Source organism: Atractosteus spatula, chromosome 6 (assembly GCF_055471065.1).
Source record: "Atractosteus spatula isolate fAtrSpa1 chromosome 6, fAtrSpa1.hap1, whole genome shotgun sequence".
NCBI classification, from domain to species: Eukaryota; Metazoa; Chordata; class Actinopteri; order Semionotiformes; family Lepisosteidae; genus Atractosteus; species Atractosteus spatula.
The window spans coordinates 60,598,871-60,625,037 of record NC_142711.1 but is presented as its reverse complement, the minus strand read 5'-3'; the positions used below and the strand labels follow the sequence as shown (position 1 = coordinate 60,625,037).

The 26,167-nt window shown below is 37.1% G+C and overlaps 1 protein-coding gene across 1 annotated transcript in view; it reads left to right on the top strand.

The window, feature by feature from the left end:
• The window catches only part of dusp22b (dual specificity phosphatase 22b), a 44,005-nt gene that overhangs the window by 6,443 nt on the left and 11,395 nt on the right, over window positions 1-26,167 (top strand). Inside the window, exons 2-4 of the mRNA XM_088918805.1 lie at window positions 1,563-1,596; window positions 6,597-6,679; window positions 24,847-24,896. Of these exons, the coding sequence (XP_088774931.1) occupies window positions 1,563-1,596; window positions 6,597-6,679; window positions 24,847-24,896 (167 nt within the window). The remainder of the gene's footprint in view (window positions 1-1,562; window positions 1,597-6,596; window positions 6,680-24,846; window positions 24,897-26,167) is intronic.

Here is a 26,167-nt window from a genome sequence, read left to right as displayed (position 1 = left end):
ACCTTGCTAGTTAAAACAAAAAGGCCAGGTATCTGGAAAAGTCAGACATAACCATGAATATTATATTCATGAATAAAAACACATGGCTGGCTTCTGCAAGATGTCAGATGGGGAGAAAAAAAAAGGTGTAGCTCTAAAACGACTTTCATAGCGAACTGGATTGTATGGCAATTATGTAACCAGGGAGACAATTATTTTCCCACAGAACGTTTGTGAACTGTCTGTGCTAGATGAAACCAGGTTGAACGGGAGGTACGACATGTACTGAATTACGACTCTCCAGAACCTTAGAATTCAATGAGCGATGAAAAAGAACATCATGAAATGTGTGATTAAGTAAAGCACAAAACAGCAAGGCAAGCACTTTTCTGAATTTTTCCCATTTGGGTAAGTTCAGGGATACATTAGGCAGAGTGCTCTTCTGTTCCTCCACGTGAGAGACGTTAACTCTGGCTAAACACGCATGCTGTACAAGAGAGAACTTTCAGGATGGAGCTGTGAAAATGACACGGGCACTTTCTGAAAGACTGCAGAAATGTAGATGTAGGTTTGGGGGTTTAGGAGCAGTGTGTGATTTTAGAAGGTGTGTGTGGATTCAGGACAGCATGGCAGTGTCCTCTCTCCTAACTCCAAGGTGCTGGCTGGGGTTCTGGGCTTGAGTAGCTGTCTGTGTGGTGTTCGCATGTTCTCGCAGTGTTTGAACAGGCTCCTCACCTCCTCCCAGAGGCATGTTGGGTAGATTCGACTGGCAGGTTCTGAATGGTCCAGATCAGTTTGATCCCTGTCATTCTCCCATGTAAAAGAATTAGGTGTTTTCTACTTAATACTTGAGTTGTCAAGAGTGGCTGTGGAGCCTCTCTCTACCCAGAATCTGGTCTGTTGTGTAAGAATGTGAAATGGGGAAGTAAACTGAAGTAAAAGTATAGGATAGTTAGTAAAAACAGAAACTACCTCACCTGGTCGATCACGTCTCTCCTGTCCTGGATGCACCCAACCAGACAGCTTCTCAGACTCTTAGCCGGCATTACAAAGCACTTCTGGCTATCAGGGCCGCCAATCGTAACACCCAGCATGAACAGCAGGACCTTCACAAATTGAAGTCGGGCTCCCTGTAGGCTTTGCTGGGCAGAAATGGCAGTGCTCAAGCGGACTACGAGATCGTTCAAAGTAAAATCAGTCTGGGTAAGAGAAAAGCTGGAAAACATGTGCATACTAAGCCAGTTGTACTAACTACTTTACTGGTGATGGCTGCTTTGTGAAAGGGAACAGAAATTTTCCCGTTCTCTTTCAGCCACAGTGCAGGACAAGCTTCCAAAGGAAAGCTGGGAAAAATCCAACTTTTCCAGCCAAAATGCAAAAAAAAAAATCTCTGCATGTGTCTAATTCCATCATCATCCCCCCCTGCTTTCCTCTTTTTTGCATGACATGAAGAGTAGGAAGCATGTCCTGGAACTACCCCAGTCCTGTCATTACCTCAGCTGATAAACTACCCCAGTGGACACTCAAGTGTGCACTGGGCCATTTTTCTTTCAACTCAAACTATGTTTCTCTTGTTTTTCTAGGTCCTCCCTCATCTGTATCTTGGGAACTTTAAAGGTACGTTATAAACCATTTAAAAAAAAAAAATTCACTGCCAGTGTGGACATGAGAGTTCGACATACATTTGTTTGGCTCTTTAGGGACATTGTATGCTCATTCAGCAAGAAGTGAGAGATATTATTATAGTTTTAAGCACACTCCCCAAAACCTGGAACTGGTCTATAATTCTACACAAACTGCATCTAATTCATTTGACAGTGGCCTTAAATGCCCCCATTTCAGTTGAGAGCACTGAAAAATGATTGCAACAGACTTTGAAATACCTGTATCAGGAAAGGAGTGAAGGAGTAAATCGTGTACCTAGCAGCAATTTCAACCACTTCGTAGTATTTGCAGGTATCCTTGCCACTTCCTCGGATTTCAAGGACAGATATGTGCCATGCTACAGCTACCCAGTTCACTGTGTTGCTCTTGGGGTAAAGGTCTGCCAGATGAGACCTCTCAGCTCAACTCATTTCAAGAGCTCAGAGCTGTCTTGCGTAAATGCAAACTGACCTCATGCACCCGGTGTGCAAAGTGGGATGTTTTAAAGCAGTGGTCCCCTGATGGTAGTGAAAGATGGGGAGACGTTAATAGGGGGGAGATAAACAGGTCTTCTACATTAGTTTGTCAAAGCTAAGGCTAAGACTTCCACTGCTGTGCAGAGGTCTTTGATATTTTGTATTGTTCTGCTGTTGTCAATCAAGTGTTTTTCATTTTTTTTCTGCAGAAAAAATTCTATGGTGATCTTCTGCAGAAATTGTAGCCCTTTTGTTTCAGCTAACAGTTAACACTGGTAGATCTGTATTGTACAAAAGTAATCTTTTACTTTATGGATGTGCAGAGAGGAACAAATGATGTTAATAACACCTGACAATGCGTCAATTGGATTTAACTGGTAAATTTGATGGGTTAGACTCTATAACACTCATGCATAGTTTGCCTTGCTTTAAAAAAATTTGATTAATACACTGTGCCATCCAAATTTATGCATGCCCCTGATGAAAAAGGAATATTAAACCCCCCCAAAAAACAAAAGATTTCTAGACTGGATAATGTTACTTACTTAATAAAATCAAAAAATCTTACACACTAATTTTAAAAGCACCTCACCGAGCAAAGTGTTTTCCTTTTTCTTAATATTGAACCTTATTCGATTAAACAAGAGTCTCTTGATTATTCACTTCTCTAAGTAATCCTTTGAATAATATTCAACATGTCTATTAATACATTCTTATATTATACTGACATCAAGTGGGACCCTATCCAATTTGTACTTCTGTATGTTTATATTCTTGCTTCAGCTATACATCTAAAATTTGATGTGCCCAGTAAATGCTGCTGTAAAGAACTTATCAATAACCTTTATTTTATGTAGCTCCTTTCACAGTACAATATCCTAAGACACTGCACAGTGCAATAAGAGGAAGGTACAGTAAAATATATTAAACATGTCTCTGTGGTAAAAAGCTAGAGTATGAGCTGTATGATGGTTTTAATTTACATAATTATGAAGGGAGGTTAAGGTTTCTAAGCCTTTTGTATTTTATTTGTACGTTTTTTGCAGAAACCATTTATGGTTCGTTAGTCACTGTTTACTTGCTTCTATGAGCATAGTTGAGTTCTGCATTAAATTGCAACTTCTTTCATCTGGCAGAGGCGTCGGTTCATTTATATCTGCTGTTCGTTGAGAGGCAATAACCAGGAAAAAGCGGGTTTTGAAGTACGCTTATTCGCTTTCAGAGATGAGCTATTTTATTATTTCTCCGATTAAAAATGTCTAATTGCACATTATCTCGTGACAATGGTTATGCAGTTCTTTCAGTTCCCCTTTAAGGTATCAATTGGTGAAACGCAGGGCTGCATTCAGTTTCAATAGGGCATGGTTCTGACATGGATCAGCAGACTACTTCAGCAACACCCCTGAACAGACAAAGGCAGTACTGTCGCTGCACAAAGCTCCTTCTGAACGGCCCCCACCCCCTCAGAAACTGGGATTCAGTGCGCCTGGTTATAAGAGATGGACCAAAGCTGTTTGGAGTTCGCTCACGTTTTGCAAAAGATCAAGAAAATGCGATGATGACATTTTGGGTGGTTGTGTATGAGCCCAAAAACGCTAATTCTAGATTGTGTGAGATGTTGCATAGAAATACATGACTGACACGATCCCAGTGACAGTTACTGTAGGTCTGTGTTTGTTTTTTGCCATTCCATTAGGCCTGGAAAGCATCAGCACCGGACACATGGAAGGCGTTTCCTCTTGTCTAGCAATTATAAAGGAAATATGTTCTAAGCAGCATTGAGTTGACTTTTGAGTTTTATGTCTGTCTTTTTCATGAATCACTTGAATTATTTCTGGAATTTAGCATTTAATAGCATTCGTGAAGAAACAGCCAATTGTAATAGCTGGGATACTTGATGCCCTTTGTTTAGCATCCATTTACAGATGCAGGAACTGCTTCCTCTTAAAGAAACCAAGCTTTTTCTTTTGATGTAATGACTTTGCAATGCCAGGTGTCTGAAGTTAGAATAATGTTTAATATTAATTAATTAATTAATTAATTAATTAATTAATTAATTAATTATATTTCAGTAGTACAATTTTCAGAATGCCTTACAGCGTAGAAAGTGTGAAGTGCATCACACTGCTGTACATTTAGTAATATTATTTTTTACCTGAATATCAGAAGATATTAACAAAAGGACTAAAGATGCCCTTGAAACAAAAAAATATGTGAAAAGTTTAAGAAATCGGTTGGAATGGACTTGCACCAGCAAGCGGCGCTCTCCATATGTGTCTGAGACAAAAAGCTGAAAATCATAGAAATGCGCACCAGTGCTGTAAGAGTCCCCTGGGACCATGAACTTCTGGGGACAGTTGTGCGAAAATTTCAGGTTGAGTCGCCTTCCGGCTTCTACTGGCGTAGCAGAAATTGATGTTGAAAATTTAAGCACAATTATGCCTGTTACAATACATTTTTTTTACAGCATCGCTAATCGAATGTATTCAAATTTCAAGTTAAGGCAAGTAATTACTGTCAATATTTCGGTCTTTTCCTTTATCTGTGTTACAGTGAGTGCTGTGTTTATTTTAAATCCTCTGAAACGTTTAGATTGCTAAACCTTTAATGTCGTACCTCTATCCGAAAGCTGGGATTGAGCAAATACAGTAATTAATATACAGTTACACCCATTTTCTGAGGTGCGTGGAGTAATTGTGAAAGGTAGCACTTATGCCCGTTACCAGTGTGTAAGATTTTTCTCTGCAATTAATGACAGTATTTTAAAATTTGGATAAATAGTAACAATATTTTCTGTAAAAATGTAAGAGGCATTTTAAACAAAAAAGCTGTAACATTTTGAAGATGTGTTGAACACTATTGAACTGTACTGTACAGTTAAAAATTTCGCTTGAGATCAAAAACTAGAACTGCTGTAAAATCACACTTTCTCTTGTGGATTGTTAGCCATGGAGAGACTATACGACAACAACGGTGTTTCAAACTTGAAAGCTGAAAGGTCATGGTTACAATTTTCGTTTTATGTGCATTTTCAAAATAGCATTGGTATCTTTTTCAAAAACGGTGATTTAAGAGAGAGAGACAAGTTACAGCACTTCAGCCTGTTCCCCTTTTAAGTGCCTGATCTTTGAGAATAAAAGGCTTATTAAATTAAAACAAAACTAAGTAGTAAAACAATTGCATTTGAATATCATTCACTTAATTTTCACTGTTTCTAGTTTTGTTAAGACAAAATGTCTTTCTGAGCTTTGAGTTAGAAGTTTTATTAAATATTTTTCTTATTAGGGGACAAAAATGCAACATTTTCCCAGCTGTACTTTGGACAGCAGACTTGAATAAAATGTTCTGATGTTTAGGTTGAAAAATTGTTTTGTATGTGCTTCAGGAGAAGCTGAAGTTTTTTTTGCCTGAGTCACTTTTAAACTTTTAAAGTCACTGTTTTGCCCTTCAAACAGTTAAACAAAAAATTAAATATACAAACACTATTTTGTGGTCTTAAGGTGAAATACATCATGTTATAACTTGGTCCCCTATAGTAAATTGTAAAGTATACATTTCAACCTGTTAGTATTTGGGAAAATACTTGAACTCTCACCTATATCTGCTGTGTGGAGAGAAACATCTATCTATATAAAAATTAACATTTGGGTTCTCTTTTACCATCCAGATGCCTCTCTTTGACGGCCTGTGCGAGATTATTATATCTACCTCAAACAGGACGTGCCGGTAGCTCATTGAAAGAGCGACTACTTTAAACAGTCATTTCACTGACCTCCCGTTTTCCCGATATGAACCTGTAAATATTTCACAAATAAATACGTTTCCACCTGCGTAGATAATTGATTCAGAGCCTGTGTAAAATTCCTGCTCTTCCAGTTTTTGTATCTTTGTGTTAGGATTGATTTAATCGTATGTATTATATTTTAAAACCATACAGTAAGTACCATACAATATCGGTAATATTATAAATATATTAATGATTGTGTCCCTTTTCCAAAGGCAAGTTAAAATAGATTAAAAGTCTTTAATACAGCTGGATATTTGGGGTCTCTGTGTCAAAACATAGGAAATATTCATGTTTAACACATTAAACTATTTCTTGTTAAAGAGTTTCAATGTCGCATGGTGTTTAATAGAGCTTTTTCTCTTTCTCTTGAATTAGCTTTTAGTCAAATCTTAGTACAGACAGCTTGTAAGTAATTCCATAAATACATCTATGAGATGTAAAGAACATTTGGCTTCCTTTTGCAGACAAAAATTGGTTAGAACATTTGTTGTTTTAGTACTTTTGTGCAAAGGTGTTGGACTGTTTTAGAAACACTGGTTTTCCGGTTTTTCTTTCAGTTCAAGATGAGAAAATCTTGTTTTTCTGGCCATATGTTTGTTTGTGAGGCAGAGTCTGTCTGGGGCTTTGTGGGGAAAATTAAATCTGATGCTACATGTGCATGGTCTATATTTTTTTAATGTCCTCATTAATAAATAATTCCATATTTTCAGATGCCCGAGACCGAGAGCAGCTTTCCAAGCACAACATTACACACATTCTTTCTATACATGACAGTGCTGCACCAATGCTTCAGGTAAGAACCCAGAAATGTGTTATTTGATCTTGCTCTGATAATAGTGTTGACACCCTGAGATGAGACCGGTTATCGTGAAGGATTTTGAAGAACTAAAGCTGGACAAGGCCTAAAACGTGATGGGTAATGGCGGACCGTCCCGCTTACATCCCTTCTGAGGGGTTTTGTCCGAGCGGATTGGCGGCTGGATCTGGATTGTTAATGAAGTCGGCTTGTGAAGGCTGGCTGGAGACACCCAGAGCAGGCAGCCGGTTTGGCTCAATCAGATGTCGTCTCTGGACAGAATAAAATGGAAATGGCCCTGAAAGACGGGCTTCCCTTGCACTCTCAGAAGTCCTACCACGGCAAAATCTGATATTTATTTTAAATACTCATTTTCATTATTTATAATGATGTTATGATAATGAGTCTGGACTGGACTGAGCAGGGATTGAAAACGAGTGGGGGCTGTGCAATAATCACGTGTCTTGGGATCATTTTTACCTTCAAATTTTGCCACAGAAAAATTGCATTTTTGAAATTCGTGTTCTGCATATTTGCGTTTCATGCACATCTGAAGGGCATTGTAGAAAGGCTGATATCGATGTTGGCCATGCTGGTGTTTTCCAGCAGTACATATATAGTCTGTTATGCTTTAACAAAGCGCAGTTATTCCCAGGCAGATTTTCAACCTTGAGTGCATCACTGCTATACTTTTCAAACCCTTCACAATTTTAAGTTTGTAGGTAATCTTAATATCGTATTAAAAACATTAATACTGATGTTACTGAACAATGCATGCAATGTCATGTTGTGCATGATCAATAAAGAGAATATAAGAGATTTTTAAATCTACTGTATTTTGTTCTTCAAGACTGGTTTGCTTGTGAGTCACGACTATCAAAGACCAATTAGTGAGCTGACTTCACTGTGAGCTGCCTTTACAACCCAGAGAAGGGGAGCCAACCTTTGGCCATTCATTTCTATTTCTAGGAGATTTAAGCAGCCATATTTATTGCATTTGAACGTTTTTTAGAACATCAACACAAAGCCATTTGTGATACTTCTGTTTTCATTCCTGTAAATGTTTGTTTTTTCACATTGAGATGCCTTTACTTAATATATTTTCTAAAACGTATTGTGGTCATAGATCTGCTTTCCATTGGTTGAAGTAACAGTGGAATTATTAACACTTTATAAATTAAATATATGTGGAGAGCCATTCAAAATGCAACAAATGAGTATTTAAACTAATAGTATTTATGTTTTTAATCCCTTTGAGGTACAATTGTAAATTGAATGAGGTCACAATATACAGAATAATAACATATTAGTAACAAGCCCGAATCTTCACCATAGTTCAAAGCAAACTCCTATCCCTATCCCTAATCTTAGAGTCTATAACCGTTTATAGCATCAATTATCACATGTTCATATATTGTTTATAAATAATTTTTAACAGCGACCTAGACTAAAGTCTAAAGTTAGTGTTTGAACACTTTTTAAAAAAAACTGAAGCATGTATATTATATACACCTCCAGATGTGCTTTCATGTATGCCTAGTTATGTTTTGAATGTACAGTAAGATATTGCTTTGCAATTTAATTCTGAAGAAATTAGAATTAAATTGCAAAGCATAATTTAAGGTCTTTTTCATGTGTCTGGTTTGATTTCTGTGTGTGTTTACTTTTTAACGTTATTTACATTTCTTTCACTCATGTTAAAACTATGTTTTTTGATTTCCTCTTACAAGTATTTAAAAAGTGCTGGGCAATCCATTTGAAAAGACTTAAGATTAAAGTAAATTTGGTATTTTTTTACCAGTATTTAATTTGAAGAAAACGTAATTGTAAAAGTAGAAAAGTAAATGCAGTCAGTACACCCAGAAAAGGTCAGTACACCCTTTATTTTTTGTCGATTTTACAGATGTTTGCACACTCATTGTGAAAATAGCTGAAGTAATTGTTTACTGAACAGGGAGAAGACATTAACATCCTGGGTGTGAGATGTCAGGGTTTTTAATTTCATGTTTTTGTCATTGGTCACATTTGTTAAAAAAAAGATAAAATGCCATATTCGCATACTTTTACGTGCTTAGCAACTGCATGTTATTGCTTGTAGTTGCTAAGCACGTAAAAGTCACAGAGTCACATCACAGAGCTGAACAGCTACACAGTTATGTAACAAAATTATCAGTCTTGCATAATTCCCTCAGTCTTGTTGGGAGTGAATTATGGTGATCAGTAGCTCTGCTGATTAGCATAGGACTGCATGCAGTTTGTGGGAAGCAGACATTTGCAGGGCCTGATCTCAATAGGCTTCTGTAAAGCTGAATTATGAATAAGTCGAAAGGTGAAAAGAACCTTAGATTGGAAGTAACTCTCCTTCTCCAGCTCACTAGCTATGTTGTTCAAACTAATACCACATTTTCCTTTGAGAAGCAGCTGGGTGAGATTCCTAGATCAATTCATTACTTGCAACCAAGAGCATTCAGATGAGCTGAATGAACACCTCTTCTTTGCAACCCTTGTCCTATTCTTCACACCAAGATTCCTGGCAAACTAGGTGTGATTTCTGCAGTCAGGACTGAAAATCTCACATTTTATGAGCCTTTTTTTCCCCGCTCTGCCTTACTTGAAGGGGTAATAGGGTCCATTAAACCATTGATCTACAGGCAAGAGGGCTCAGAGGAGTTTGTGCACTCTTGTCCAGTAACTGGGAACCACTGTTCTGATGTCATATCAGAGATATTACCAAGCGAGCGATTCAGCTTTGTAACGAAGTTATCGGGAAAGCGTGGCGGGGACGTTCATGAGGCTCCGTTTTGAAAGACCACCTCTTCCTCTGTCCAGAGTGCTGATCCTTTCTGTGCTCCAATAATGTCTCTTTGGAGACTTCATCCAGAGCATGCTCTTGGGTTTCTTGGAGATATACAAATCACCCTTTGACCGGTGAGGAGGATGAGGGTTTTGTGGTAGGGCACGTGATCCTAAAGGGCTGAGATTTGAACACCTCTGTCTTCTGAAAGGTTAGTTAATTCAGAAGGTCCAGAAATCGCAGTCTGACCATATCTCCCACGGGAGGGAAATTAAAACAGGGTGAGTTAAAAAATGGACAATTTTAGAACGATTTTGTGAGGAATCGTATACTTACAGAATAACAAGAAGGATGTGAGAAAACAATAACCATGCAGCGTGGCGATCGTGTTCTGGCATGTTGATGCAGTCTCCCTCATGCTCAGGAAACAAAGAGAGATGCTTATTTTTGCAGACCTGCTTCTTCTGTCATCCCAATATAGTCGTAAGAATCCTTCAGTGACATTATAGAGTGTTCGCTGTTTACACATCAACTTTGTTACCAGTAAAAGAATGCAGTTAAGAGAGAGTCTTTTAGTGTTTTTTGAATAAAAAGGGAAACTTCTGTGCTTAGAGAAATATTTTGACTTTTGTTCCAAATGTAAAAAATGAACTAGTCATATTTTAGTAAGCAGGGAAAATAAAAAAAACTGACATTTTGAAACAAACCATTTTCTGTGTGTTTGGTATTAAAAAGAACAGAGCTCTTGTTGTAATCGTATTCATTACTTGGGGGATTCTACAGTATCTAGGGGTGTATTTATCATGGTTGTCTTGAGTGGGTTTATTTCTGTCTGGTCTCTTGTTCTTTGTTTAAAGTGAATGAATATCTTTGCTCTAGTTTAAAGCAGTCCATAATGCCCTGTTCCTGTATGCATGATGATTGATTAGAATTTAATTATAATTCTGAGTCTAGGCTAAACTATGTGACTCGCTCTGAAGTTTCCTGTTTAGCTCTGGAATTCTAGTGATTTGCTAAACAGACCTGTTTGCTGCTATGAGAGCAGAATTTCAGACCTGAGTGTGTCGCTTCTGTTTACGAACACTTCCTTATGCATTTCCTGAATCTCCAGTCGAGCTGGTCCAAGCCTGATATTGATCAGGTTAAAAACACTTTGGGCTATCGGTGAATGTTTCTTCTTCTAATAGTCCTGTGACCTCCATATAACCCATCTCTACTGGGAACAAAAACCATAATGCTGCCTTATGATTTTAACCTGCTAAGGATTATGCATTTAAGTATTTGACTATATTCTCACATACTCCCCCTCACATACTGTATGGATTGTTGCTGTGAAAAACTCACCTCGCCTCATATTGGAGTAGGAAGAAACTTCATATGCACAGTTTTGCAAATTTCAGTAGATTCTGTTCCAAATTTTGAAAATTTCAGTGGATTTTCTTCCAAATGTCAATGTAATATATATATATATTTAATATAAATTACTAATATGATTTTATGAATAAATAACCTATGGGGCCAAAGTTGGTACCCTGAGTTTATTTCTTTACAAATTATTGACTATCGTTTTGCTGTTATGCTGTTTGCTGTGGTAGGAACTTGCCCTGAGTCTCATAAAATGAAGAAATGATTAAATTTCGTCTTGCCCCTAATGTGCTATCCGAATTTTTGATTCCATTTGCTCCCATCTCAAAATGATTTCAAGAGAAATAACCAAAGACATTTTTAAAACGTAAGACTTTTGCAAAGCTGATAATAAAGGAATGGTTCCTTTGTGTTTCATTGCCAGTTTAAAATGAGTGCTTTTGATTTGAGTAACTTAGACCTTCTGGTCTAATTACGCTAGAAAACCTAATGCTAGTTTGAAATGGCAGACTTTTAGAACTACATCGCTACTGTTTTGACACTATTGACTACTTTGTGTTTGTCACAGTTCTGCATTTTTCACCTTTACTTCTACAGGCAGTAAACGATGTAAGTGCTTAAATTTAATGTTCAAGATTTGGCTTAATTGATTTTGCCTTGAATTTCACCTTTCAAACAATATCCCCCTTGACCACTAGGGGGTAGAACACCACAGAATGTCCAATAGCTGACAATTACAGTGCAATTATTTCATAAGAGCAATATCAGAATGATTGGAGAGCCTGATCATCAACAAGAGCTTTTTGCCAGCTCATACACTGCAAATACATGAGCTAGCGTTTGCTTTTAAGTGATGAAACAAGGGAAAACGACCATGCAAGGCACACTGCAGAATAACTGAAAAACTATTTTGTCATCGAGATTGGAAGGCTGCAATGTGCACAAAATGTGAGTAAGTGTGGATAAAAGTGCAAGAGCAGAAGGTGCTTCTTCATGCATCACCACCACAGAAGACAAGGAGGGTCTTCCTGTAGTCAACAGATGTATCATTCTGAATCAGCAGTTGAAAAATTGTTTGAACTGTGTGTATTGAGCCTACTTTAGGTGAGTTTCTATCACACACATAATAAACCAAAATGCAAATAATTTTAAAAGATGATACAAGAAATCAACCGATGCTGTGTCTGACCGCACAGACTGCCAGGTAAACTGAAGCGGAGTTGAGGAAATGTTTGAAGGCTTGTCCCCTCATTGTGAAGCTCTCTAAGAAATAAGAGGTTATAAAGATGTGTTGAGCTGCAGGAAACATGGACAATTCACTTCCTGTTGGATGGTCAATATAAAAGTCCTCGAATGTGCTATTTAGTAGCAGTGAAATGAATTGCAGTGAATTTAGCTGAACACACAGTTGCTTAGTCTTTTAAGATGGATGTCAGAATTGTATGCTTTTTCAGCCCTGTGGCCAGCCCTGCTAATCCTAACCAAACAGCCCTGTGAGGACAAGGTGCAGTAAAGATCTTATAGGGTAGATGTCCACTCTTATTATGAGATCTTGATCAAATCCCTTGATCAAAAACACAAACATTGCTACATCTACTGTACTTAAATGTTATTAATCACCTTGTAAGGCCTGGTTTCTGGAAAATTATTTTTCTTACGATATTGTGTTCTTCTGTAATAACGTTGTTTTTTCTTGTTGAGCACACTGTTGCTGGTAGTGCACACAGGTAACTGTAACTGTTTGATATGAATAAGTTCAATGCTTTGAAAAAAAGTGTTAGACGTTTAGGATTTACAATATATGCACGTTATGAGCATCAAATATTGTTCAAAAACCTCCGCTATTGTTTTCTAGTGTTATATAATGACTTTCACTGTTATTAATTGGGTGAGAAGAAACCAAGCTTATCATTTAGTAACTTTTTAGTCACATTGATCAAAATCTTCAAAACCTCAAAGTCATAATAACTCCAGGCAAACTGTACATGAGCAGCCAATATGAAGTTCTTTAGTGGCTAACCTATGACATTTACCAGTTGGATCAAATTGACTAATTGTCAGGTTGTTCTCATTATTAACTAACACTGTTTGTTCCTCTCTACAAAGAAGATACACAAGGAAAAAGACTACTTTTTGTACAGTAGCATAAACTTACACATTTTGATAGAATTTGATAGGATAAAATTTCAGCAGCAGATTTCCATTGAAGTGTTTTTTTCTAATAAGGAAAATCGCTTCATGGAATGAATATAACTATGAAAATCTTTATATAATGAATGGATGGCTATAGATACTCCAAAATGGGCCACTGTTCAAGACCCAGAAAATAGTGGATTCAACTTTTCATCAAATCAATCCATTCAGTTAAGAAATTAAGATCAGTGCTGGAAAGCAATCTGCAAGACTGTGTGACCCTCAAGCTTATTTTCTATGAAGCAGAATATTATATATCTAGCTGAATATGTTTAGATATATAGAATAACTATATATCTAGATGAATAACACTGCTTATAAAATGATGCATTATTATTGACTACAATAAATGAATAATAAAATGAATAATGCATTAATAATAATTAATTTTCATTTGATGTTGTTCTTCCTAAAGGGTTTGAAAGTATTTAGATCTACCTCCTGAGCGAGCCACCAGGTCTCTGATTATGAAAAGCTAATGTAAAAATCTTGTTTTCTCTTCAGGATGACACAGGATGATTTTGAATGTCTAATTAAGTAGAAACCTTGCTTGGCATCCTGATGCTAATATCTAATTATAATACTTCTCACTGTACTGGAGTTTCCATCTGCTCGCCCTTCGCAGAGCAGGAGAATTTCCTTGCTTGGCTGCCATCAGAGCCTTTCACAGCTTGTGACAGTGAACAGGATGAAACTTCAGAATGGATTGACAGGTGAACACATATAATTTCATAGTGCAAATCAGTTCAGTTGCGTACCGGAGCATTGTCATTTTAAAACACTTTCTCTGAACTGATCAGTTTCATAGATCTTCCTGGTCATGTTTTTTGATTCACAGAACTGATGATAAAGTTGTCTAGTTTGCAACATCATTGGAGAGCTGGTCGGCATTTTTAACAGTCTGAGCATTTTTAACGTATCTTTTATACACTAGAGCTGTTTAGTTTTCTCACGTATTAAACTTGTAGCATCCTGTCACTTATAGCACCGAGGTTCATGCAGCACATGAGTATATTACAGTTCCTCACTGAGTCACCAGAAACTTGCTGAATGATGCGAGACAAGAAACGGTTCTGCACTAAGCCTGTCTCAGTGGTACACAAGTAGGTGTCTTGGACATACTTCATAGGACCCAAAGGATTTCCTCATGCAACTGAAAAACGAAAACCAGCCCCCACATTCAGATTTTAACTAAAATGTCCCTTGTCCAAAAAAAGAACCCTAGAAAAAAGAAGGTTGTCGTGTTGGATGAAAATGACCAATGGTGATGAGTTAAGATTCTTTTTTTTCATTCTTTGGTTAATGTGAAAGGAGAGGCCAGGTGTCGGAGGTTTTTAGTATTTGCATTTCATTGAACAGATTTAACCTTGCAGTTAAGACCAACATAAGACTCATCAATTTCTTGGAAGTCACTCTAATAATCGAAAACGAATATAATGTTACATAAATAGGCCGTTGCTAAGAGAAATTTAGTGAAGTATGCAAGAATGATTACTCGGCATTTTCGAATGGGATTTCTGTCCATTTCTTAAAGCCATCGAACTACTGTATCAGTGCAGGATGCTTTGATTAGACTCACAAAATGTTTTAGTCCATGTTATGTTCCTAAAGTTATTTCCCAACATGTGAAGTAGATTAAACTTTACGTTTTAACAACAGCAGCTATGATACCAAGAAAACAGGAAAAAAAAGAATTTGTTTTAGTGTTCTTTGGTCAGTCCTAATGAAATAGCATTATCTTAAAATTCAGAAGGTTCAGTAATTTCCCTTAGATATTAGAGGCCTTTTACTCTATTAGTGTAAGTTCATTGATGCATTTCAGCTAAAATATTTAGATAGCACAAAATGAGTGAGTTGTTCTTGTTCTGCTATCACTCTGCGATTTCAAAAGTCGACTCGAGTGTTATAGCTCTTTGCTTAATTAGTGTGGAGCAATAATTGTCAATCCAGAACACAATTAAAGTCTTGTTTTATTCAGTATACTTGATTTTTTTCCATTTACAAAAAGTCACTGTCAGTAGTTTCTCTTTTCAGATCTTGGTTCTTTTGTGTTTTTTGACTGAAACCTATTGGCTCCAGTGGAGATATTATGTGGTATGTGAATTATCTGGGAGGAATAGTGGTGTTTCCTAGATTTCTGATTGTGTTCATAAATATCTGTGTCTGACCAGGCACCCGTGCCTGTCTGTCATGATAAGAATCATAATGCCTTTTTCTTAGACAGCTGCAGGAGTCTTAACCTCAGAATTCATGTCTCATTCTTCAGGCAAGATAAAAATCCAAGATTTTTCCCACCAAGGTTTAGGTGCATGAGATCATAAGAAAGATCTATCATTATGTATAGAACCTAACTTTTTTGGCAGTAGCTAACTGATCCCAAAAAGATTTCAGCTTCAACAACATGGTTAGGTAGCCTGTCCGTACTCCTATAACCCTTTAGGAAAAGAAAAGCCTCCTGTTTTTAGATTTAAAAGCCCCTCCATCGTGACCTATGGATGAGCATTATAATCGTTTCACAATTGTGTCATTGTAATTGTGAGCGTTTCAAAATTTCTTCAGAAATGTGGAAATGATCAGTATGCAAAGCCATCAAAAGACTTTTGATTTTGTTGTTTATGGTGTGTGAAACATTCATCTAAAGAAATCTAGTGATTCTTTGGTGTTTGTAACATTATGTTACAAAATACCTCAAATAGAAAAGCAAGAACAGTTACTCATCCCTGTGCATTTAACCCAACATCTGACAGATCTTGCAACACGCATATACTGTTCTTCATTAAACTAAAGAAAAGTATATGCCTTTACAGAACAAGCAGTATATTTAAATGGGGGAAAATAATATGTAAAAAATAAAAACAACCTTAATGCTTTGTATTTGTCGTACAGAAATGAATAGTAGGAAAGGAATGCACAGCTATTCACTTCCAAAAGAAGCAGGACTCATTTTGGTAGTCAACAGCTCTTGTGACTGATCAGTCCGGTGGTTCTTAAGTGAACTCCTTCCCATCTTCCTGTCTACTCATCCCGTGCACAACAGTAAAAGTGTTTGCTGCTGGCTGCATTTTCCTTCGGAGTGGGATTTCTTACATGGATTTGTGGAATAACTCTGGGAATAAGTGTTAGAAATTCAGCCAATTCAGAGAATCGGTGTTCCCATGTGAGCAACAGCTTTGACAAAATGAGGTTGTTTATTGCTTTTTAGGTTTAATTTAACTGCTTCTGACACAACTGCATGTCACAGTGTGACACGTGTTTGACACCTTTTATTTGTGAGCTTGTTACCAGTGAACTTCTGATGTTGCGTTTTAGTCATGTGCTTGTCGTGAAAAGAGAAGGGATGCCTTCTGACTTCTTGATGATAAGGGCTGAATGATTGATCTCATTTGTGTCGCTGCTAGAGCCCTGCTCCCAGGTTGCAGTTTATCGTAGCACTATCAGGAGTTCTTCTGAAACAGGTCACCAGACCTTATCTGTATTGCCACTGACACCAGACCTTATCTGTATCACCATGACAAAATGCCTTCCGCAAAATCTGTGCCTCAATGCATGTCTTTTCACCTCGTGTGTGAGCCTTGCTCTTCGGAGTGACTGGAGGTGAAGCAGTGAGCCAGAACGTAGATTACTTAGGATCAATATAGATATCCCAACCATGCTAATGAGGGAGAGCAGAGATAAATGAACAGATGAACAATTAGTGCATCAAAAATCCATCTACACATCTACATGATACTTGTGTGTCCATTGTAGAGTAGTAATTTCCATAAAATCTTAAAAGTGTGAACTGTTTGAGTTGTTTTGAGTGTTTGAGTGTGAGAATTAAAAGATGTCAGAGAGCCTTCAGATGAAAGGCAGCCAGCACCTCTTGAGTACTTGCACACAGTCACTGTGGACTTCAGACATCATCCAGAGAAATAGCCCTGTAGGCTCTGTAGGGTTAGCTTCGCGAGTTAGAGAGCACTTCCCAGCAGAAATGGATCGCAATGGCACAGCCTAGTTAGAGAAGTTTTGAAGCGAAGGTTTTGGTGGTTAAGACTGCAATTGAAACAGAAAAAAAAGCGAAGACTGAGATTTAGGGTTTCAAAGTCAAAGCTCGCAACCCACACAAAAAGGATGCCGTGAATGTTTCAAAAACATGACTTTTTGGAAAAGAGAAAAAAAGTATCACTTTACACTGCAGTTTCCTTGCAACTACTGTGTTGGTTCCAGTGTTACACACTTGAAACCTTTCCTGTCTCAGTTATGTTTTGTAGTTCACTGTGTCTTATGACTACTGTAACTTCCTTGATCATTTGGCCTCTAGGACGCCTGTGTTTTCCAGGTATGAATAAAAATACATTTTTTGCGCTTTTACATTCTATTCTAGAAGACGGAAACATATTGAAAATTGATGTGTTTGATATCAATTCGGTTCACTCTTTCTGTGTGTAGTTGTTTGGATTTTGAATGTTGTAGCTCGATGGCTTTGTGCCCTTTACCTGCTCAAAAAAAACAACACAAAATGCCTCCCTTCAAAGTGTTTTACTTTTTAAAATTTGTCTTGATTAATTTCAAGAGTAGAAAATTAACCAGAAAAAAATATAACAAAAACAACAGTGGGAGCTCGCAAGCAAAATAAAAATGGAGAAACGCACATTTTCTTAACATTTATTTTACTTTCATTACAGACGTAAAATAAATCAATAGTCACGATTCTGTACAAAGGGTTTTGAACTTAATTTGGTATTTCATATTTTGAACTTAATTTAATATTCTAGCACAGTGGTTCTCAAACTTTTTGGACCAAGTACCACCCCTAATCCAACCAAAGCATCCAAGTACCACCTACAAGTTATCATCTCATAGGAACCCCAGAAATTCTCAATGACCAACATGAGCGCGCGTGCGCACACACACTCACACATACATATAATAAATATTATAATAATAAACTTTATTTGATATAGCGCCTTTAAAGGTGGCTTCTCAAAGTGTTTTACAGAAAAAAAAAACATTAACAACAACTAATAAAAAAGCACCATTTCAGTGAGAGGGGTGAGCCTGTTTAGTTGAGCAAAGCAGATGTGAATTAATTTTTCGAGCCTTGATACAATTCACAACAGAGTCTAACAGATTTTAAATCGTCAGGCATTTTCTTGACGGCAAAGGTCTCGCGGTGGATGTTGTAATGCGTCCATTAATTTCTGGACCAACCTATCTAATTCGTGCAACTACACCGCTGTGTCGGCTTGTCATTGCTCTACTGCCGTCTGTACAAACTCAGACGCATTTTATCCAGTCGAGGCCATTCTCTTCGATAAATTCATTCAGGAGCTGAAATATGTGCTCTCCTGTAGTTCCTGTTGGTAGCGGTTTACAGAACAGAAAGTCTTCATAGGACATGCCCTCAAACTCGTATCTAACGTAAACGAGCAAATTGGCCAAATCGACTACAGACTCATCTAATTGCAGTGAAAAACATCTGCTCATCTTAACGCGCTCTATCAGTGTACTTTTGATATAATCCTTCATTTCAATAATTCTATGAGTGACTGTGTCTTTCAGGGGGAGGGGGGCAGCAGGTCGAGCTGTTTAGCAGCTTTTTCTCTACACATAATACGTGTCAGCTCTTTTGCCAACGGTAAATAAGGTTCTTCAAAAATAGTGTAGCTTACCTGCTTTAGCAATCTGCAAGCTTGCATTTTTCCGCGTTTCCGTTTTTATTTCCGTATTTATTTAAAGTTTTTTTTCATGCGCATGGGAGCGAAACACGCTCGGTGTATTTTTCTCAAATTAGAACAGTTCTTAAATATTTTTCTGTTATCACGCTTTCGTGTGCTCACAAGATTACCTGCGTTCGGAGCACGTATTTCTATGCATTCCTGTGTTTACAACTTGGCATTGTTCCAAAATCACGCACATTCTCCTTCCTCCCTATTTGCGGGAGATAAAGTAGCTTTTTTTAAATACAATTGGTCACTTGCGTCCGTAGCACGCATTCCTATAGAGTGGTATAGAATTACAGAGTATCTCTTGTGTCCACTGAAGTAGCGCGCACTGTATCGTAGCACGTAGGCTGCGTATTCGACACGTATTAAAATACAAAATATGAAAACCCGTCCCGATTTTTCAGCGCACACGACACAGTTCCAGGGTCATTTGGCGTACCACCTGGCGGCACTCCACGTACCACTGCCGGTACGCGTACCACAGTTTGAGAACCACTGTTCTAGCATAATCGGTCAATTTAATACAGACATGAAAATTAATTTTCTAATCTCATTATAATAAAGAAAAGATTTAAAATATGTAAGAAAGTTTTCAAATTGGTTTTAGAGACTAGAAAAGGAGAATTTGCCAAATAATTTCATTTTAGCCTTGTACCAAAGTTACATTTAAAGTTTCACTTATTGAGTTAAATTAATATTGGTATATATCCACCTAAACTTAACGCAGGGGAGTCAAATTCAAGAATGTCCTGTAAGTTTCTTGAAGGATGAGGGTTTCTTAACAAACCTTTATGAGATTTATCTTAGGACCTTAAGCTTCTGTCGCCACATTTTACTAATGCGTGAAGTGTAAAATAATATGTAATAAAATGATTCTAGCAAAATTACATTCATTCAAAACACTGGTATAGGATAAGTAAGATGTATTCAGGTTTTCATTTCATATGTAGATGAAATGATTTCATTTTCAAGATTTCTATGGTAAATTCCTTATGATTGCAGCAGAAGCAGGGGTCTGAGTTGGTCCTGTGGTGCCAGTAATGTTGAAACGCACTGTTGTTTTGGCAGTTAAACCGTAAGAGCACAAATGAGGTGTGTAAAAATCTCATGAGCAGCTGAACATGTCACGACACATTCATTCATTTATGAGCACGCAGAAAATTACAGATGTTCACATTATCAGTGTACAAGAAGAAGACCCAGAGAAGGAAAATCGGAGATTTGCTGCTCCATGCTTAACAAGAACAAGAAAATCTGTTACCATTACTTTGAATACCATTAGTAATAGAAATAGTCTAATTGCATATATGACAAAGACCTTAATAATCATAGAAAAACAGTTTGATGTTAGAATATTATAACTACATACAGTATATTAAAATATTAAAATTTGTGCTAAGTAGAAAATTTGAGACTTCCATCTCCCCCAACATTAATATGCTTGATTGTAAATACATTACAAGGAAAGGCATGTTGTATTATGCTTCTGGTTTTCCAGGACTACTGGGTACCACAAAACGTTATGAATTTGATGAATGTCTTGATTAATTTTAATGATATTCCGTGACTTTTTTAAAGCCACAATGGAGCTGCAGTACAAATGTTTTTGTTAACTACATTATTTAAAAAAAAATCTTAAAAAGGCTTGCCAATTTTATTCCGATAAAAGCAGCAAATCAATATTTGCTCAGAAATATTGACTTCTTTCTCAGTAGTGACAGAAAGACTGACTTTATAAGAAATTGTTACATTCAGAGGAGTTGCACAGTTCATATATAGCCGTCATATGCAGTTTCATGGCCTGTGCCCCACCTTCATAAATAGAGCTTTATAAATTTAAAGTGGAAATTTTGGTGCGTAACAGTCTCCATGGTCCGTACAGAAATAAAGCATTTATTCTGGGCTCATACCAGCATTCCCCAGGGCTGGTTCTTACGAAAAGATTTATCTTGAACGGCACACGTACAGGAAAAGACAGAATAGAGCACAGCCCAAGGGACCCTACAGCACGGAAGAGCAGGGGGTGTTATGTCAATTCGGCACATCACTAGGGATTGTGATGCAAGTCTTTTATCCTTTTGGTGCATAGTTGGGTGATGGTTGAGTTAGTGGGTGGGAGGTTCAGGCAGCTATGATATTGTTTACGTAACGTGCCGAAACAGTTCTGAACAAATCAGTGTACCTGTCGCTGGTCAGCAAGTGGGAAAAAATGGAAAACCATTCTCATTTGCATGTCATGTTTTATGGCCACATCAACAAAATCAACCCTTTACCACACACTGGTAAAATTAATTTCTTCTTGAAATGTCCCAGCAGGAGCCCTTTAACAAAATATGGAAATGCAATCTTTTAAGAGAGGCAGGCGTCCCTTAGGGATCAAATAATCAAACCTAACTTGACAGTGAGAGGAAAATGTGAATTTTTTTATGCCTTCCTTTTAAGTGCATTTTAAGTGCTTTCATTAAATGTCAGTCAGACGTCCGAATTAGCGTATGCTGAAATTTGCCTTTTCCACAAATAATGTCATGAGACATTTTTCTGTGAGTACTAAAAAATAACTGGCAATACATACATACATGTCTGTTTGCACGTTTGTGTTGATTAGTTGTATAAAACGAAGATGAAGACATCGGTCAGACCGTTAATAAGAACCGTCAAGGTTCAATGAAGGCATTGTAGCATTTTTGCTAATAAAGAGAACATATTTTTTTTTGTAATTGAATACGTTGCTTTCTGTGTTGTGGATGTTATGACTTGCGGAGTGTTTTACTTTTGTTCTTTTACTGAATTTCTGGCAGTGAAAAAAAACTGCCACATGGTATTTCTCCTAACGTTCTCTGTAATAGCTTAGCTGTGTTTAAGGAGCTGAAAAAAGCACTAATGTGTAGGTTGGCTCACATAGAGAGGGGGAAAAGGTTAATACATTCCTAGTCATATAGTGAAAATATCGTTTCTAAACCAATAGAACTTGTTGAGTTTTTATCGTAATCATCTGCAGGTGCATATGTTTCAGCGAATTCCGATAGCAAGACTGCTTACTCATGGTTCACAGCTGTGGAGGCACATTACAATATCCTGTTTGTTTGTTTATATTGTGAAAAACTTTTCTGCCTCCTTTTTAATGGAGTGAGTGAGAGAAATTCAACCTCAACTAAATGAGCTTGGGAAACTGTCAATTGAAGGGAGCCTGAATGTCAAGCTGTTATGTTTTTTTCTGCAAAAGTATCTTGGTATTTTGTAAGATTTGTGTGTGTTAATACAGTATGTATACTCATGCAGATTAGACATAAGTAAATTTAGCATGTGCCTAAAAAACCCGGTGTTAATCTGGAAATGTGGCAGATTGGCAAAGACCAAGAAAGTATGAGTATGGTTATAACCCAGAAATATTGCTTTATGCCTGATGAAGTGAGCATCTAGCTTATTGACAGTGAGTCTCAACTATGCAGTATCTGTGGCAGCTAGCATAAGAAAACCTTAAAAAATGGTTTCTTCCCAGGAGAAATCTCTGTCTCTGAAACAAGTAGTCAAGAACCCTTTTCTAACACTGCATCAGTAACATAGGAGAGAACATTTTTAGACTTAGGATTCCACAATAATGGAAATCAGAATTTCCTTTTAATTAAGACCACAAGCTGTCATGTAATAATTGAGTTGAATGTTGAGTTCAGTACTCTTTTCATCCTTCATTTCTCACATCTTTTGCTGTGTTGACTTGACTCTTAGCCCAGACCGTCAGGTAAACACAGTCAAAATATAAACTTTGTTCCAAACCTTTTATGTAGGGCAAGCAAGCAGGGAAGTGCAAATGTTGCTAAACTTTGCTACTTACCCCCCAAACAAGTCACAACAATATTTTTGCTACTTGTATGTAAAACCTCACGTTCATTGTCATCTGCCTAGTCTTTGTGCCGTGTAGAATTTGTTTTTAAATCCCTTTTATTTTTTTAGCTTCAAAGTTAAATATAAAATAGGAATATTAGCAAATGTTGGCAACAGCAAGTTAGACTTAGCTATTAGCTCTAGCCGGAACTAGCTCATTGATGTCAATTAGAAAGGGCAGTGGTTCTAATACAGTTCCCTGCGGTACACCACTTCAGGTGCCTGCAGTCCGGACTGCAGTTTGAAGTTAGACATATTCTTCTCTGATGCTGAACTGCAGATGCAGTAGCCTGAACTAAGCCAAGATGATGCTAGTTGTCTCTCTTTTTTTTCCAAAACGGCAAATTATCATCATAGTCATCATCACAGTTGTTCATTATGCACTTTCACTTGACAGAAGAGAGGGAAGGCTGGTTCATCACATAGTCTTGAACTTTATGAATAAATTGCATGTGCCATTTCTTGTGTTTTTTTCCAGCATCTGTTATTTCACTTCATTATGAAACAGGCAGGTCCGTAGACAGATGTTAAAGACCATTTTATCAGGTATTTCATTAGTGGAAGGTTACCTGTTTTTTTTTCCATTTTATGTCTTTATTAGTTTATTCCTTTTCTAATGTTCCACTCTGTACTTTTGCTGTTTTTTTTTTCGATTTGTGTCCGAGAGGGTGTGTCTCCTTATTATATATGCATGTGATTTGCTCAGAGGAAGAAGGAGCTATCTTTTGATGAATCATGAAATCCCCTCTGATGCTGCCTTTCGGTGTGAATCTTGATTATAATCAGTGTTAAGGGGACCTTTTATTGGCGCAGTCTTCTCTTGAATTGCAGTGTATTCTGGTGTAATTTCAGTGACAGGAATAAGCGCTGTTGGATTATTGCTTGGGCAGCGTTACAGTGATTGCATAAGTCATTAAATTGCAAATCCTTTAATCGTACTCCCTTGATTTTTTTTTTTAGCTTGGTATAAATGCAAAAGCAGCTTGACATTCTTTCACAGTCTCAGATATGTGTAAAAGAGTGACATTATAGCCTTATTTATGTGCATGGTGCTTTTAAAGTCAGTTGAATTCTTCAAACAGCTACGTATGCGCTGAGCCATATGGAATATACACAGGGGTGTCCATTTTATCTATAGGGTGCTATAGTGGCTTGGTGTTGCTATGCCATCTGTCTATGATGGCTCCTGTGAGTAGAATCACTTCATTTGCCGCACACTTACATGAAGCTGTTCAGCCATTATAGGTATCATTTCTCATGGACTCCTTTACATCAAATTTGTAGAGAACATGGAAAAAATAGTTTTAATTGGACAATTTAATTTCTAAAGACCCTGTACCACTCTAATGGACCGTATATGAGTGTGACATACAGTACTGTACTACATAACGTGATGGTGAAAACATCACTGAAGGAGCAATGGTGTATTTTGCAGCAGAGTCAAATGCCATTAAAAGGACTTTGTGTTTAGATGGGCAGTGAAGGACATCCTTTAAAAGGACATCTCCCTCAGGATATCGTCTCACGAATATGGAGGAGCGTACCTCTCTCATCTTTTCTGGAGCAAGCAGACATACGGATCTAGTCCCGTACTCTTTATTGAGGCGAGGGGAAATCTGAACTTTTTGTAACGCCAAAATTGACAAATCTGTGGTTGACTGTTGTATGTGTGTCCTGTTTTTATTCTGTTTCTGTGAAATACACATACAGTAGGTGTGCAGTGTGTAAAAAATCTTACTGCATCGAGATAATTGTTTGTTACCTGATGATTAATAATTAACATTTTCACCTACTACACCAACATATTAATATAAATATATATTAAATTAAATTAATATAAAATTAATATTTTAGCCTGGTACATAATGTTTTAATATATAGCAAATATAGCAAATATAGAGGATTCCATGAAAATGACTTAAATCAACCAAGATGTACTATAGACCAGAGAATCAATGTGTAGGTTGTATAAGTTTATTTCCATTTTGAGGAAATTATGTATCTATGTATCTTTCCATTTTCTTAAATTATGTATCTTTTGTTGTTTTCTGGGCTTTTCTGTTCTGTATTCACAACATGCATGGTCACTTGCTTTAAGTGCCTTGGGGCAACTTGGTTTTGAAAGGCGCTAGATAAAAATAAATTGAATTGAATTGTTAATGATCCTGTTTATTTAACCTTTTCAAAGAAAATGTCAAACATGAACTTCTGTTTCCTGTTCACAGGAGGTGACTTACCTTTGCATTCCTGCAGCTGATCTGCCAACACAAAATTTGTAAGTAATGATGCTTTTATATTCAGAAGTCTTTTATTGCAATTATTCCACATCTCCAGTACTGAAATAAACTGCACGAGAAATTTTTTTCAAAACTACTGTACTTCAAACAAGAGAATTTACATGTTTTTGGGTTTCGTTAAAGAAAACAAAAAATGTATGAGTTGCACGCTTTTATGTCAAATAAATGGAGTTAATGAAATCCGAAAATAAGTGAAGACAGATATGAGAATTTTAAGGAGGTGGCAGTTTTGTGGTTAATTTGTTGAAAATAAACCAGTGCGTAAATCTGATACTTATGTTGCATTTTGACATAATTTGACTGGACTTATTCTTATTCTTCGAATCACTCTATAGCACAAAATATTTTCAAAGAGGAAAATGTTTGTAACTTAGGTGCCTCATTTCAGTTATTCAAGTATTTTTTTTTCAAAAGCACTTTATATTAATTTATTTCAGGGTGACCTGTATGACCATTCAGAAGCAAAATATTTGTTTCCTTGTTAAGACGAGTGGAAAAACATCTGCTATTCACTATGTTACTTTACCAAAATGACTTTCTTTTTGTGACCTTTGCAATAAATAAAGGAGTGTTTCAAATGTGATAAAGACTCACATCCTGTCTGTGTCTGCATTGCAAAGCCATGCTCCTATGGCTAGCACAGTGTGTGGTTTGAGCATATTTAACAAATGCCCTGCTTTCTGTATGAAAGAAGTAATTGGAGCATAGAGAAAATTAACAGCTCTAAATTTTAAGAAGTGTATGCCACTACTCCATTGAATTCTGTGAAGTCACATAATAGCGTAATCTGCAATTCTGTAGATCATCCTGCATCCATTTGAACAGTGTCTGTGGAACAACATATATTCTCCAGCAAAAGAAACCACATGCAAGACACAGATGTTTCCTGGAGTTTTAGTCTGCTGTGCTAATTCATAATGCTGTAATGTTGCTGCAATGTTAATACACCTCAATCAATTTGCAAGCCATTTCATTCTCACGCTGTTTTTCATGTCACCCTTGCTGCCTGAGATTTTCTTTCCTAGAAGTGGTCAGTTTCGATGCTGGGTATGTCCACCCTTTGCAGCAATACCCCTGTAGGCCTCATTGACCTAATGTGAGTCTGACCTTTTGACACCGGATTGACATTGGCTCTCACATAAACTGCGATTTTGGATGCTTGCCTTCAGGGAGCAAGAACCTGATGATCTATGATGTCACAGAGAAAATGGATGGAATTCTACTTCTGGAATTCATAAAAAAGCACAGT